At 34.6% G+C, this 16,904-nt stretch overlaps 1 protein-coding gene across 1 annotated transcript in view; it reads right to left on the reverse strand.

Moving 5' to 3' along the window:
• Positions 1-351, reverse strand: part of LOC121251957 (cellulose synthase-like protein B6) — a 109,194-nt gene extending 108,843 nt beyond the window's left edge. The window contains exon 1 of the mRNA XM_041151378.1: positions 73-351. Coding sequence (XP_041007312.1) covers positions 73-323 — 251 coding nt within the window. The 5' untranslated portion in view covers positions 324-351. The remainder of the gene's footprint in view (positions 1-72) is intronic.
• Between the last annotated feature and the right edge of the window lie 16,553 nt (positions 352-16,904).

Raw genomic sequence — 16,904 nt, forward strand, 5'->3', positions numbered from 1 at the left:
TTGCACAGCAGATAGAGATGTATATAACAAGCGCAAGGAGTGTGTATATATAGATGTTACCCTATAGCTTGCGAGAGATGGTCCGGGTGCGTTTTGAATATCACAGGATTCCATTTCATGTTGAGGACTAGAACCCAAGTGAAAGTGAACCATGACTCGCATAGGAAGGCAAGGAGCCAAGTGGTTCCATGGTTTTTGAGGTGGAGAAGACGATAAGTAAGGAGAGAAAGGAGAAGGAGAAAGATAATTATATCCGAGGTCCTTTGCAAAGTGTTTTTACGTGATATTTTTTCGTATAGAGGGAGAGAGACGGGACTCGTCATTGGAATAGCAAGACAGTTTTAGAAGAGGATCGATTCCTTTTGTTTTTAAAGTAATGTTCAAATCTCCTCCATGACTGTATTAAATAATAAATATATATAGAAAACTGATTAGCTAGCTTGATAATCACGTTGTAGTTGCGTAATAAATATATAGATGATTGAATATCTAACTTGGTGATCAAGTTGTTGACGCGCACTGCAGGATAGCCGTGAAAGGGTTTTGTCGACACTCGTTATTTTTCAAAAGCTCAGACCACATGTCAACGAATGAGACATGCATGCTTGATAGTGAACAAAACTTGTCCGCTTACTCCCCCACTACAACACAATTGCTTTTTAGTGACGGTTGGGAAATTGTGACAGTCCCTAGACCGTCACTAAAAGGCATTTTCTGTGACAGTTTCTGGAAACCGTCACTAAAGATAGAATGAGATTTTTTTACGTTCCAACGTATGGGAAATATGCGTTCGAACGTCACATATACGTTCGAACGTTATGTCTGTTTACGTTTGAACGTAAAATGTTTTGGCGCAACCGTTCGAATGTTATTAATTTTACATTCGAACGTAAAATGTTTACACCAATGTTCGAACGTTAAGTAATAACATTCGAACGTTCATTGTAAATTTAAATTAAATGACTTTAATTTAAAAATTATGTGGTTTTTATTGTGCATAATTTGTGAACAAATCTAAAAAATTGAATTGTATATATTTATATATACACACTTTGTAATATATAAAATATATTATTGATTTATATATATTTGAAATGCAGTGATTTAGTATTAAAGTTGGAAAATATAACATCAAAGAAGATTAAAAATTGAAATTAAAAAACGATAGAAATATTCAATAATATTTTTCATTACAAATATTAAAAATAAAATACAAAATTTGATAGAATGTAGTAAACAACAGTCAGATGATAACGTTATCCGCAAAAGTCGAACTCCGTACCTCCTCAGTCAAGGTATCAACCTTGTCGTTGAGGATAGTTACATGATGGGTGAGTTCGACAACAGACGCCGATATAAGCTCGAGCGATCGATCGATCTTATGATCGATATGCGTAGTCAGCTGTGAGATGACTGCATCAACCCAAGCAGGCCGCACATCTCCTGCAGATGTACTCGGCATATGCTGACTACTACTCTCGACATGACCTGGCTCAGGCTGCGTCGGAGGAACTAGATCCTCTACAGGGGGTGGCTGACGTCCCCTCGCCTGTCCAATGCTACGTCGATGCGTGGTCATGTCGAGGGGGCTCATCTGATCTTTGACCCGCTCCTCTGGCTGGGTCGGCACTCCCCGTGCAAGTAATAGTTGGCTGATTAGGACACCATATGGGAGATTATCCGTGGAGACGATGCTCGCCTCGTAACGAATCCTCTCAAAGATGTGCAGTGGCAAATCTATAGGATCTCCATGTGCCACTCGTATCAAAAATTGTGCCCGAAGCCAACTAAATGTTGTTTTATGAGCCACATGATCGACATTTGTTGCTACAATAAGGTGCAACATGCGGAAGAAATACAACAGATGGTTCTGGTTGAAGGCGTTCTTCCGCTCGATCTGCATGCGGTCCCTCCCGGTGAGGATGTAGAAATCCTCGTCTCGGTCATCATCCCGAGCCTCGATGCCAGTATCCTCAGCCTCTGACTGGCCTGCATCTCTGGCTGATGCTTGCTCAAATGGGTGGCCAATAGATGATGTAGAAGTGCCTACATCCTCACCGGGTGTCGAGTGTGCAAACGTCTCAACTCCTCGACGAATCCCGAGGTGCTCGCCGATGACATCTGCTGATACCTCAATGGAAACACCGCGTACAGTCACGGTGTGAGAGGATGCATCCTGAGGCATGTCACACATCCCCATATAGAATTCTTGAACCATTGAGGGGTATACCTTTCCCCTCAATGTGCAGATATTTCCCTAGCCTTTACTGAGGAAAACATCTCTCAGGTTCGTCTGCTGCCAACAGAGTTCATCGAACTCATTAATTAAGACCTCTCACTCTACCATAACAGTACGAGCTCCGATACGGGCAGTGTCCAACGTGGCTCCTTCTCTCCCTCGTTTCCTAGTATGCAGTGGAAGAGCCATATCCTGAAAATAGAAAAGGAAAAAAAAATTATTTACAATAATGCATTTTTTTGTATTAATTTTAAGCTGCTCTGCAGTAACGTTCGAACGTTTTATCTTTAACGTTCGAACGTTAAAGATAAAATGTTCGGACATTTATTTATACGTTCGCACGTAAAATAATATAAATAAATTTACGTTCGAACGTAAAACAAATATGTTCGAATGTAAAAATGTACGTTCAAACATAAGCAGTAAATAAATATTGGCTGACGTACGTTCGAACGTTAAAACAAATACATTTGAACGTATTTGTTTTACGTGTGAACATAAATATGAACGTCCGAACGTCGAAGCATGAATAATGTAGAAAATCACTACATTCAGATGTTATAATTAAACGTCCGACCGTATGTGATTTACGTGCGAAAGTAAAATATTCACGTTCGATCGTATGTCGTTTAATACTATTTAAAAAGTAGTACGTCCTGACGTATACATTAAACGTTTAGACCAAAAATTGATGAATATGACGTCCGAATGTAAGACAATTAACGTTTGAACGTGGAAGCTGTAACAGCTCTGTAATTTAAACGTCGTACGTTCGAATGTCTTGGTGAAATGTTCGAATGTTTCGACGCAGAATGGCTGAGTCGACTCAGCCATTATTGAAATCTCAAAAATTTCTCTACAAGGTTCTAAATGTCGAAATGTCACCGTGGAAATGAAGTATACACTTCAAGAAATATTTCTACGGTGACTATTCGGCCAATGACTGGCCGTGGTGGCCGAAAAATGAAGTTGAAAATCCGGTAACCACTTATCCGGTTTTAAACAAAACTCAATCAAAATCTCAATAAAATACATGTTATTTGAATAAAAGATGAATGCCTAACTTTTAGTGACGGTTGTGGCGGAGTTGATGGCAGCGGTGACGGAGGCGTGGCGGCGTGCAACGGAGTAGATGATGGATACTTTTTGGAAATGTCGTTTCGACGTTCAGTTTTGGCCTTATATACACAGAACGTTCGAACGTACTTATTATTACATTCGAACGTTTTTCAATTTAATTTCCAAAATTTTATCTATAATATATTATATTATAAATGTTTATGTTATATATTAGGATGTTATATAATATTATTGACAATTAGATTATTGGTTTTTTTGTGAGTGCTTGTTATATTTCTAAAGTTTAGCAATATGTTTATACATGTTTTTGTGATTTTATGCTTACTCTTGAAATAATTGTGATTATTGTTTGTGAATTTTGTGAATAGTTTATGAGTTTATAGTGTTTATTGATGAATTAATAAGTAACAATTTAATATATATTATTGATTTATATATATGGTATAGTTTATATATTATATACATTTATGTTCTCATTTAAAGTATTATGCTATCATACTATACAATGTAGTATATAGTTATAGATATATAAAATGTAGTATATATATTATAGTATAAGTTAGTATATAATAAAGAATTTAATAAGTAACAATTTAATATATATTATTGATTTATATATATGGTAAAATTTATATATTATATACATTTATGTTCTCATTTAAAGTATTATGCTATCAAACTATACAATGTAGTATATAGTTATAGATATATAAAATGTAGTATATATATTATAGTATAAGTTAGTATATAATAAAGAATTTAATAAGTAACAATTTAATATATATTATTGATTTATATATATGGTAAAATTTATATATTATATACATTTATATTCTCATTTAAAGTATTATGCTATCATACTATACAATGTAGTATATAGTTATAGATACATAAAATGTAGTATATATATTATATTATAAGTTAGTATAGTAGGAATCGTACGTTCGAACGTTTCAAGTTAACGTTCGAACGTTAAACTAAGAGGCGGGAAATTTCCCGCTCGATTAAGGTATCTATGTGATTATTCAGACGTTCGGACGTTTATACTATACGGCCGAACGTTATTTGATGAAAATCACCAGAAAATTATGTACATCCGAACACCAAATCTGTTAACGTTCGAACGTTAGTTAAATTAGTGCGGGAAATTTCCCGCTCAAATATGGTAACACTTTGATGAAATGTACGTTCGGACGTTTAAGTTAAATGTTTGAACGTTTATCTGTAAATCTACGAACGTTCGAACGAAAAATTGTGATACATTCGAATATATATGAGGAAAGTGCGGGAACTTTCCCGCTAGATTTTATGTTATATCATAAGAAGGGCACGTTCGAACGTGTACTGTAAACGTCCGAACGTTCTGGGCGGGAATAATTTTAGAATATAACGTTCGGACGTACAACTTAAACGTTCAAACATTTAAACTAATAATTTTAGAACTTAATCAGTACGCGCACGGGAGGAAGCAGATCATTTCTTCTTCTCCCGTGCTCGCAACAGAGAGAGAGGGTCCTGCAGGAGAGAGAGAGAGAGAGAATTGAGTTAGAGAGTGAGAGAGAGTTGAGTTTTGGTAAGAAAAAATTTTTATTTCTTGTCTTTATTTGAATTTTATGATATTTATAGAATGTGTTTTTGTTATAAAATATTTCTAATAAGTTAGTGTTGTATTTTTTTGAAGGATTGCTTGTTTTGAGAAGTTGGAAGATTTTGATTTGTAAGAGGATATTGTGAGTGCTAGGTATATTTCTAAACTTTATCAATATGTTGTTGTGATTTTATGCTTACTCTTGAAATATTGTGATTATTGTTCGTATAGTTTGTGAGTTATTGTAAATATGTTGTGATATGAATTTGAAATATTGTGTTTATTATTAGAAATATATTGTCATTAGGCTTTGTTAATACATGTTTATTGCTTACTCAAGTTTAGAAATATGTTAATACATGTGGCATGTTATTTTGTGAATATATTGTGAGTTATTGTGAATATATTGTGATATGGACTTTAAATATTTAAATTATTATTTGTGAATGACGTTTGAATATGTTTACATTGTTACAAATATATTGTCCTTAAGCTTTGTTAATACATGTGGCATGTTATTTTATGCTTACAATTGAAATATTGTGATTATTATTTGTATAGTTTGTAAATAGTTTGTGAGTTATTGTGAATATGTTGTGATATGGATTTGAAAAATTGTGATGATAATATTTCAAATTAAGTAATAACAAATAAAAATAACTCTTTAAGAATTATAATATTTAAAATTATATTATACTTCTTTTACAATTTAAGTATAACAATTAAAATTATATTTTAAGAATGATAATAATTATAATTATAATATAACCTTTAAAATACTCTTCAATAAAAAAGTCTTGAACCTACTAAATAAGTAGAGTTTGAATATGTAAATATACTTATTTATTATAAACTAAAGAGAAAGAAAATAAGGATCAAATAGATTCTTATATAAAAATTATATACTTATTGTCTATATAAGTAAATAACTCACTCAATTAAGTATAAAAATTAAGATTATAATTGTGGAATGATAATAATTAAAATTATATAATAACCTTAAAAATTATATATAACAATTATAATCTCTAAATTTTAGTCTAATTGCTTGACTGTCATAGTCTCTTCGACCTTGAGAGTTGTCAAGGTCGGACAGTTTGTGACTGTTAAGTAATTAGACTAAAATTTAAACATTTCTTCAAGATCATTCTCCCTCGTTGTGTACAAGACACGAAACGTAGGGTCACATAATCTTTCATCCCTCTTTAGTTTAACAATATAACACTACTTGAAGGTGACATTGTTAATTTAAACAACATGGAGATATTGTTGTATGATTTTTTGCTAGATTCGTGTGACATTGCATAAACACCCTTAGACCCATTTGGAAATCAGTGTACATTTATGTGTCCGTTGATTCCTGAATTGTCCAGTGTGGACAGTTTGAGATTATATTATCTGTATTGCATATTTTCGTTACTCGCTACTTTCCACGTTTAATATGAAGTTTCGGTGTCTTCTTCTACTGTTCTTCGGGTATACTGTTCGTAGGGTCACAATCCCGATATTTGAACATGTATACTTGGAGAATTATGGGGAGGTGCTGCCGAAATTTCTACTAACGTAGAAATTAGTATAGTGACGAGATTTGTGCAATATGGAGAATATAATCTCGAATGAGATAGGACCAACTACCTTATCAAAAAAGTAATGAGAATTGGAGCATGAGATGCATGTGAATTTTCAATGTACGTGTTATTAATATATAGATGTTTTTAGAAATGGATAAAAATTGGATGCGTCCGGACGATAGACTTGGAAAGGATTACGTACCCTATGCATGTGGAGTAAGAACTTTCATTGATTTTGCACGGGCCTCTGCTGATAGTCGTGGTTACATTAAGTGTCCATGTCGAGGGTGTAAAAATTTGTGTGCGATAGGATTGGATGAAGTAGAGCGTCATATATTTGTGAACGGTATGGATCTGGGGTATACGCGATGGGTACTGCATGGTGAGCCGTATGAAGGGTCAGCAGATGTATTGGTCGATCATCACAATTATTTGCAGCACATGGATGATGATTATGAGCATGATGAGATGGAGGAGATGTTGGGTGACATTGGAGCTGGGATGTTTATGGATGAGATTAACGACAATGCCTCAAGTGGTGGATCAGGAACTGATTGTGAAAATTTTCCTTCATTGTGGGAAGATGCAAAGCGCGAGCTTTACCCAGGTTGTACAAAACATTCCAAAATGTCGTTTATTGTGCTGTTGCTTCACATTAAATCATTGTGTGGGATGTCGACAAAAGTAATAAACATGGTATTAGACTTATTTAACGAGGTGCTTCCCGAAGGGTCTGTATTGCCCAAGAACTTTTATGAAGCAAAACAGTTGAGAAAGGGATTAGGATTTGAGTACAAGTCCATACATGCATGCAAGAATGATTGTGTATTGTTCTGGAAGGAGAACGAGGAGAAACAAGCATGTCCTGTATGTGGAGAGTCGAGGTGGAAAGGTAAGAAAAACGTGCCGGTTAAGGTGTTGCGGTATTTTCCCTTGAAACCTAGGTTGCAAAGACTATATATGTGTAAGAAAACAGCTCATGATATGAGATGGCACGAGGAGAAAAGAGTTAAGAATGACAGGTATATGAGGCATCCAGCTGATTCACTTGCGTGGCAGTCTTTCGATAATCAGTATCCAGAGTTCGGGTTAGAAGCTCGGAACGTGCGCCTGGGATTCACAACCGATGGATTCAACCCTTTTGGGAATATGAGTACAAGTTATAGCACTTGGCCCGTGGTATTGATTTCGTACAATCTTCCACCATGGAGGTGCATGAAGGCGCCAAACTTTTTGTTAACTTTACTCATCCCTGGCCCTAGATCACCTGGGAATGATATTGACGTATTCATGCAGCCGTTGATTGAAGAGCTGAAAGAGTTATGGGAAACAGGGGTTAGAACTTATGATGCATCTAAGTCGACATCTTTTCAGATGCATGCTGCGGTAATGTGGACCATAAATGATTTTCCGGCGTATGGGAATCTTTCCGGCTGGAGTACGAAAGGGAAGTTAGCATGTCCGATGTGTAATAAAGAAACTGCTGGTGAGTGGCTAAAATTTTCTCAGAATTTGTGTTTCATGGGTCATCGACGTTATTCACCAGCAAATCATGCATGGAGAAGAGAATGTGCCAAGTTTGATGGGAGAGTAGAGGATAGGATTGCACCAAAAGAGTTGTCTGGAGAAGAGATAGTGGAACAGCTGCAACATGTTAGAGCGAACAATTTTGGCAAAGGTCGGGGAAAGAATAAGAGAAAACGAGCCGTACCAGAATTGAATTGGACAAAGCGTAGTAGTTTTTTTTGACTTGCCGTATTGGTCGTCATGCAAGTTGCGACATAGTTTGGATGTAATGCACATAGAGAAGAATATTTGTGATAATATATTGGGTACATTGATGAGTATTAACAAAAAGACGAAAGACACGATCAAGACGAGGAAAGATCTTGAGAGAATGAGAATTAAACATAATCTGCATTTGCGGGTGGAAGGCAACAGGGTGGTCATGCCGCATGCATGTTTTACGATGACGAGGGATGAGAGGATGGATTTCTGCAAATGGTTGCAAGGTGTGAAGTTGTCAGATGGTTATGCTTGAAATATTGGTAGATGCGTGAGTCCTGATGATTGGAAAATCAATGAATTGAAAAGTCATGATTGTCACGTATTTTTACAGAAGTTATTACCTGTGGGAATTCGTGGGAAGCTGACATCTAATGTACGTGTCGCCATATCTGAACTATGTATGTTTTTCAAGGATTTGTGCGCTCGGGTAGTAAATCGAGATGTGTTGTCGAAATTGGAAGAAGACATTGCTACTATACTATGTAAATTCGAGCAGATCTTTCCACAATCATTTTTTGATGTCATGGTCCATTTAGCAATACATTTACCGCGAGAGGTACTTCTGGGTGGACCGGTGCAGTTCCGTTGGATGTATCCAGTTGAAAGATATTTGGGTCGATTGAAGCGCACTGTTGGGAATAAAGCCAAAGCTGAGGGTTCAATAGCAAAGGCCTATATACACGATGAATGATTAACATTTTGCTCTCTATATCTTCGTGGTGTTGAGACACAATTTAATCGTCAAGAGTGAAATGTTGATCTTGCTACTCAGCCTCCTCGTGAGCTATCAGTGTTTTCCCAGAATGTACGACCCTTTGGTGCACAAACAGGTTACGATTTAATTGATGGAGAGTTGGGTAAAGTTCGGTGGTATGTGCTAAATAACTGCCGAGAGATTGATGATTATCTTAGGTATGTCATTTCATTTCTTTGAATAATTATAGTTTTCTTTAAATTAATTAGAATTGTTGTGCTCAAAATATACTTCTTTTGCAACATATTATAACAGTGACAACATGGACAAACTTAGGACGGAAGGCGTAGAAAATATAGAGGCAAGACACGAGGAAGAATTTTCCGGATGGTTTGAAGAACGTGTATGAACTAAAATTATATATATGTTATATTGTGAAATTTTTAACTCAGGATAATGAAATAATAAATATATACTATTTCAATTTATAGATTTTGGAACAACGTGCTCGTGATCCCGGATCAATTTCTTCTGAATTGTATGCATTGGCCCGTGGTCCCTCAAATAGAGCACTTCGATATACTGCATGCACGGTTCGAGGTTATAGATTACATACTTTGGACCGTGAACGTAATAAAAAGACTCAAAACTGTGGTGTGTTGGTCGAGGGGAGTCATGGAACAGATGATATTGACTATTATGGTGTCATACGTGATATTATCGGATTGAAATATCTGGGTGGGTCTGTAACATATGTCTTTAAATGTGATTGGTAGGATCTAGGCGGTGGTCGGGTTTCGATACATAGGGATAATCACTTTACGAGTGTCAATACTGCATCTAAATAGTACGAAGATGATCCATTCGTATTGGCTTGTCAAGCTACCCAAGTCTATTACTTGATTGATCCAATGAAAAGTGCTGATGAAGATAGTGGGGAGATAACTTGGCGAGTCGTACAAAAATTTGTTCCTCGAAATATATATGAAGCAGGAACAAGTGCAGCTTACGAGAATAGTGGAGATGAAGATGATACTCTGATTGTTGAGGCATACCAGGAAGATGGAGAGGGTATTAACTTGTTTGTTGACCTCGGTGCACTCGAGTTGCTCCCCTTGTGTAGAGATGATGTCCCACCCGTACATCTCGACCCGTCTGTATTAAATGATCATTCAATTCAAGTCAGTGAGGAGGAAGAAGAAGAAGACGAGTCAGAAGATGAAGACGAATCAGAATCCGGGCAGGAGGTAGATAAAGATGATGAAGAAGAGGTGCATGATGATGATGAAGATGTTATTGATGGAGATTCTGAAACAAGCATGGAAAATTCATCTGAAGAATAAAAGTACTAAATATTTTATTCATTTAGGTGACTATAAAATATCTTGAATTTTCATAATTTCTTCTAATTAATTTTCTTTGATATAATTAATTATTTTAAAGAATGCTGCCAAAACGACAACGAAGAAATGTGCCTCTGCCAAGTCCAAGTCCTGAATCCATTGAGGACTCCCCACTCGAGGAATCCGTTCCTGAAGATCAAGCTAATACAGAAGAGAACAACAACCAGTCGACACCTACCAGTAAGGAAATATTGTCGTTGATAATTATATATATAGTTAATATTTTTTTCTCAATAACTATATAATTATAATTATAGTATATCTATTATCATGTAGTTGATGCATCTGCACGTCGCGGTCGTGGCTATACATGTAGAATCTCTCTTGAAAAAAATAGAAGGCACGGTAAACTGAAGATCACAATTCTTGATAATTCCACTGGAGGAGCGGATGATAGTGCAGCAGCGCTTTCCTCCTATATTGGCACAGTAGTTCGAGCTTATGCTCCATTTTATGTGCGCTCATGGCGAGATGTTCCGAATGAGATTAAGGAGCACATTCGAAGTTGTGTGCTAGTGAGTTTACTTTTCAGTACATTTTTTTTACCTAGATTAATATATTATATTTTTGACCCGATTCCCTTGTTAGGATGAATTCGACCTCGACTTTGGCCGTAGCGAGGATTTGAGAACCGTGAATGAGTTGATGGCTACACTATTCCGACGTCACAAAGGACGATGTCATGACCACTTCAAGAAGTTTGAGACGTTGGAAGAGGCTGCACAGTCTCCTTTTCAGCAGATGAAGTTAGATGATTGGAGAAGTGTTGTGATCTTTTCGCATCTCCAGATTATCAGGTATTTTACATTTATATATTTTAATTATTTACATTCATATTCGTTTTATATATTATATGTATACATATTACAATTAACATTTTTAATATATTTTGTAGCACTTGAGTTCTACAAATGCACAGAATAGATCCATTCTGACTGTCCACCATCGTGCCGGTTCAAGGTCATTCCACCGTCTTGCTGAAAAAATGGTAATTAAAAAATTAAAAAATTATAGAATTCATTTATTTTCCTGATATTCTTTCTGATAAGTACTAACATTATCTTTTTAAAATTGCTAATATTGTCGCTTTGTTAGAAACGTGATGTTCCTGAAAACTTTTCCCTCATTCATGTCTATACTGCTGCTCACACTAATGAGCATAGTGAGTGGATGGATCCTGTCGCTGCAGATAATTATGTAAGCAGTGTTAATTTTGTTAAATAAATTATTTATATAACATTTTAATAGTTTATTTCTTATTTCTATTTCTTTTAATACGTTACTAATTATTTACGATCATTACCTTTTAAATTGCAGAGCAAAATGTTGGAGATGCAGTTGGCTTCTGAGGAATCCTCTCCTAGTGACATAGACATATTCACGCAAGTGCTCGGGCCACAGTCTAGTATGGCAAGAGGTTTGGGACGATCTATCAAGCATAAATGTTCATCATCCTCAACCTCATCGGCTTCACAAATTAATAATCTTACGGTAAATTTAGAAGCTGCACGGCGTGAGAATGACTATATGAGGTCGAGACAACAAGAGTTAGAGTCTCTCTTAGAACGACAGTCTCATTTAGAGACGCGTTTGCAGGACCAGCAGAGAGACCAGGAGGAAAGAATACGCAGTGAAGTGCAAGAGCAAGTGCAACAAGAGATGATGTTGCAAATGGAGCGTGTTATGTCGTGGCAACAGAATCCCCGTGGGCGAGGGAAAAAGAAGAAATAAATTTTATCAATATTTTTGACTAGTTTTAATAACTAATTTTGTGCTTTTATAAGACATTGTTACTTGTTAATTGGGTATGTAATATGATACAATTGGTATTATATTTTTAAATTTTATAAAATTAGTATTTCTGATCTGTACGTTCGAATGTAAATAAAAATCGTTCGAACGTTGGTTCACACTGTAACAAACGTTCAAACGTAAATACAATTGAATCGTTCGAACGTTAAATTATACGTTCGAATGTACTCACGCTAAAACGAACAAACCGTTCGAACGGTAAACCGACTAACGTTCAAACAAAGAACTTGCATTCGGACGCTCCTTCGTTTACATTCGAAATAACGTCCAAACATTAAACGCGCTACGTTTGAACATTTACGTTTACGTTCGAACAAATATTCGAACGTTTATTGTAATTAATGTTCGGACGCATTAACATTCGAACGTAAATATGATACGTTCGAACGATATCCAACGAATGTCAACTTCTCTCATTCGAATGCCAATCGGTCGGGTATAACGTCCGAATGTTTGATTTTACGTCCGAACGTGATTTTCTGTGACAGTTCATAACCGTCACAAAAAAGGAACGTTCGAACGTTGTACCAAACGAAACACTTCCAACCGTCACTAAAAATATTTTTTGTGATGGTTGAACAGTAAACCGTCACCAAATGTTTTCTGTGACGCACTTTAGGTGACGGTCATGGTGACGGTTTCAAACCGTCACCAAATATGTTTAGTGACGGTTTGCCATTTTTTTGTGACAGTTTCCTCTGTCACAAAACACACATTCTGTTGTAGTGCCCCCTTCTTATCTGTGTCGTCGTCGTCTTTTTCGTCGTGTTCTTCTTCCTCTTATTATTGTTATTTATTTTTTTTAAATAATACTTTTTCAGGGCAGAGAGAGGGAATAATCATTGCCACTTGTGTCATGCTCTAGATGGAATTGTGGAGAAAATTTAGCTTTCCTGGTTGAGCCTTCTTGGTTTTGTGTTTCCTCTCGTGTTGTTTTCTAATAATTTATTTCCTGCAATGCCTCCGAGAGCTCAAAGAATCTACTTTCCATTTCTGTACCTTCAACCATTGCTGTGTGTTAACAGTCGTGCATCAGCGATGTATTAGTTAAACTTTGATAAAAATTTGATTAGAAAATTCATTATTATAAGTTTAATTAGTTACTTTTCAATAATATCAAATATAAATTCTTTAAATTTATTACTATTATATTAAAACATTAATTTTTATATTTTCATTTATTTTAATTCTAATTCTAATTTAAATATTTATTTGTTATTAAAAAATACACATTAATTTTTTAACGATCATATTATTCTAGCAGATATAATTTTTTAACGATTTTTTTTTTTACAACAGTCATATTCTTATGACTGATATATTTTTACAACGGTTATATTTTTAAACTACAAAATATAATATCTCTTAATTATTAATTATTGGATGAATTGATTAGAAATACAATATAGAGAAAATATTTGATATACAAGGATCCATTTAAAAGGACTCCAAGAAATTTTTATTTTTATTTTTTATTTTATTTTATTTTTAAAAAGGCTAATTAATGGACCCCATTCTAGAAAACCACAGAGCCTTGTTTTTTAGATAACTAGCAAAATTCCGCATAACACCATTTTGAAAGGTAGGATCTATTTATTAGAAGAAGATTAAGCTAATTGTTGTGATATAATTCATTATTATAAGCAAAATCAGCAATTTTTTATGTAAGGAAAATTATTTGGCCAGCAGTTTGGGCTGGTCAAATTTAGCCAGTAAAAAAGGAAAAGGCCAAATTTAATGTACATTTGTTGAGTCTAGTGCATGAAATTTTTAAGCAACTTAGCTATAGTTTAGCCAAAATCTGACTTTGGCTAGGCCAATACTAAGCAAACAATATTGCATACAATGACCGCTCCATGCTGTCAAACCGATATGACAACTCTTGCGTAAGCATTTAACCTTGAGCACGATTCCAAATGAGTGATTAGTGCAATGCGTCCTTAACAACAACAGTGATGTCAAATTAACTCTCAAAGTACTTATCATATAAGGTAGTGCTATCATGCAATCCAAATCTGTCTATTTTGTGTGCTTCTTAGTATAAATTATACATTTTTTATTTTTTAAATATTTTTTTAAACATCTTTAAATATTTAAAAAAAAAAACTCCAATATATTAATAGTCACTTCTTAACCATTAAGTAAAAGTAATTTTAAAAAATAAAAATAAAATACATGAGCGGTCAAATTGAAGGAGCAAACTTAGGGGGGCATATTATCATTTCCCTATTATATATAAGAGAAGTGAGACAGAAAAAAAATTATACAAAATAAACTTACAAACTGACTTAATTTATCATTTTATTGTCATGCATGTATATGTATACTGTTAGTAGCTTAGTAGTTTACTTGATGAGATTTGTAAGTAAATCTCACTTGGTAGTCCTAACTACCATTCTCTCAGAGTGATAGACGATGTGTCAGAATCTTGAGGACCCGCACCCAGTAGACTGGATGAGGTTGAGTAGTCCACAACAAGACGACAAGGAACTGATAACTGCAGTTATTCACTTTTTTTGATGCAATCTTAGAGATAATAGCCGAGCTGTATGAGCAGCTCAACAATTTAGTACAATAGATTTTACTTGATTGTATTTATTGAGTGCTATTTTCACTACTTATGTTGTTATAGACCTTTGGGACAAGTGCTATAACCTTTTGATTATTTGTTTATCATGTGAAATTACGAAGTATGGTTATGTTTTTGGGATATATGACTTCAAATATAGACCAACATGCTCCGCGATCCCCTCATCATTAACAATGTTGCAGCAAGAGTCGGGAAGGATCATGTCCACGTAGTTGGGGATGCCATACCAATCCCTCGTTGAATCCAATCCCAACTTGAGTAGTGATGGCAGACCAATGGCTGCCCTCGAAGGTAATGGATGGTGAGGATCATCATCACAGGACCCATGTGGGGACCTACGAGGTCAAGAAGAGCAATGAGCAAAGCAGGAAGCATTTCTGAGAGCTATTTGAGCGAAGGAGTGGAAAGATTTAAAAGTCAGAGAGAGTGATTTGAGTGTACATGAAGAACATGAAAATAAAAGGGGTAAAGAGGTTACGCAGATGCAAAGAACTCTTGGTGCAAGAAAGGAGACGGAAGAGGCTAAAGAGAGGAGATCATGAAGGTTTTCAGAAGGAGGAAAGGCAGGGGTGTAGTCGTTGAAGCCAAAGAAAAAGTGCCATGTGTCGAAAGCAAATAGAGAGCATGCCGAACAAATCTCGCATTCTATGTTGTGTGAAGAGACGTGTGTCAGACGCGTCGACCGATGTCACCATGCATGATGATGTGAATTATGGGGTGGCAGGTTAACCATTAGACATAAAAAATGGACAAATTACGCATGCTATAAAGGAAGGAAGAAACGTATCAGATTTGAAATGGATGAAGTGGAGAGAAGAGATAAAAAGAAAAGAAGAAATTCCTATCGGCGCACGGAAATAAATATGTTCACTAGGCGACAAAAGAGATTTAGGCGATTAAAGACCACAGTCACGTTGGAAAAGCTAAAATTAGTCAACAACCAAATTCGTACGATTGCCACTTCTCTAGAAACTTATTTTTCCTTACAATTTCAAACTATAGATAGTAAGAGGTTTAGGCATCCTTAGTAGGATTGAGTAAAAATCTGACAATTTGACTCTATATTAGTTTCGTTCTGACTTCAACTTGTCCCAATTTGTTGGAGTCGGAATCTGAGTCGGAGTCATTGATGAACCGACTCCGACTCCGCTCCGATCAGACTCTGACCTTCCAACTTCGCCTCTGCCTCTGCCTCCGACGTGCCCTCCGACTCCGCCTCCACCTCCGATTTTACACATATTTTATAAAAAGATGTGTTTTTCTATATATTAATTATTTAAATTTTATACAACTATATCTTATATAGTTATAGTTTGTTAAACTCAATAATATACTAGTTAAATAATATATTTATACTATAATATATAGACTAAATTGACTAATAATAGTTTAGTATATGACTATATGTAAATATCATACTATTACAAATTTACAATATTACTACCATGTACCACTAAATTACTAATGTATAAATATAATAGCATGTAATACTAATGTATATATAATATACTATAAACACTAAGATGCATAATAAGACAACATGTAATATTGTAATACTAATGGTAAACACTAATCTATAAATTTATAATAACATATAATACTAATGTATAATAACTAAAGTATTATTCATATAAATTACTAATAGTATTAATTACTATATATAAATTAGTAAACCACTTTAAGCCTATATATAAATTACTATATAAATCACTATAGTATTAATTACTAATACTATATTACTATATGATACTATTAACTATAGTGATATACTAGTATTAGACATTAGTGTACTAATACAATCAGTGATATAGTTAGTATAATATTTATACTAATACTATAATATAGTTATACTAAATTAAAATCACTATAGCAAATACTAATATATAATTATACTAATCACTATAACTAATACTAATACTAATACTAATATAGACTATAGTTAAAACTTATAGTATTATAACTATACTAAATCACTATAACTTATACTAATATAGTTATACTAAAATTTAAATCACTATAACTAATACTAATATAGTTATATTACTATAGGGTACTATTAACTATAGTGATATACTAGTATTAGTATACTAATACTATTAGTGATATAGTTAGTATAATATTTATACTAATACTATTATA

The sequence above is a fragment of the Juglans microcarpa x Juglans regia genome, chromosome 2S (assembly GCF_004785595.1).
Source record: "Juglans microcarpa x Juglans regia isolate MS1-56 chromosome 2S, Jm3101_v1.0, whole genome shotgun sequence".
In the NCBI taxonomy this organism is placed as follows: domain Eukaryota; kingdom Viridiplantae; phylum Streptophyta; class Magnoliopsida; order Fagales; family Juglandaceae; genus Juglans; species Juglans microcarpa x Juglans regia.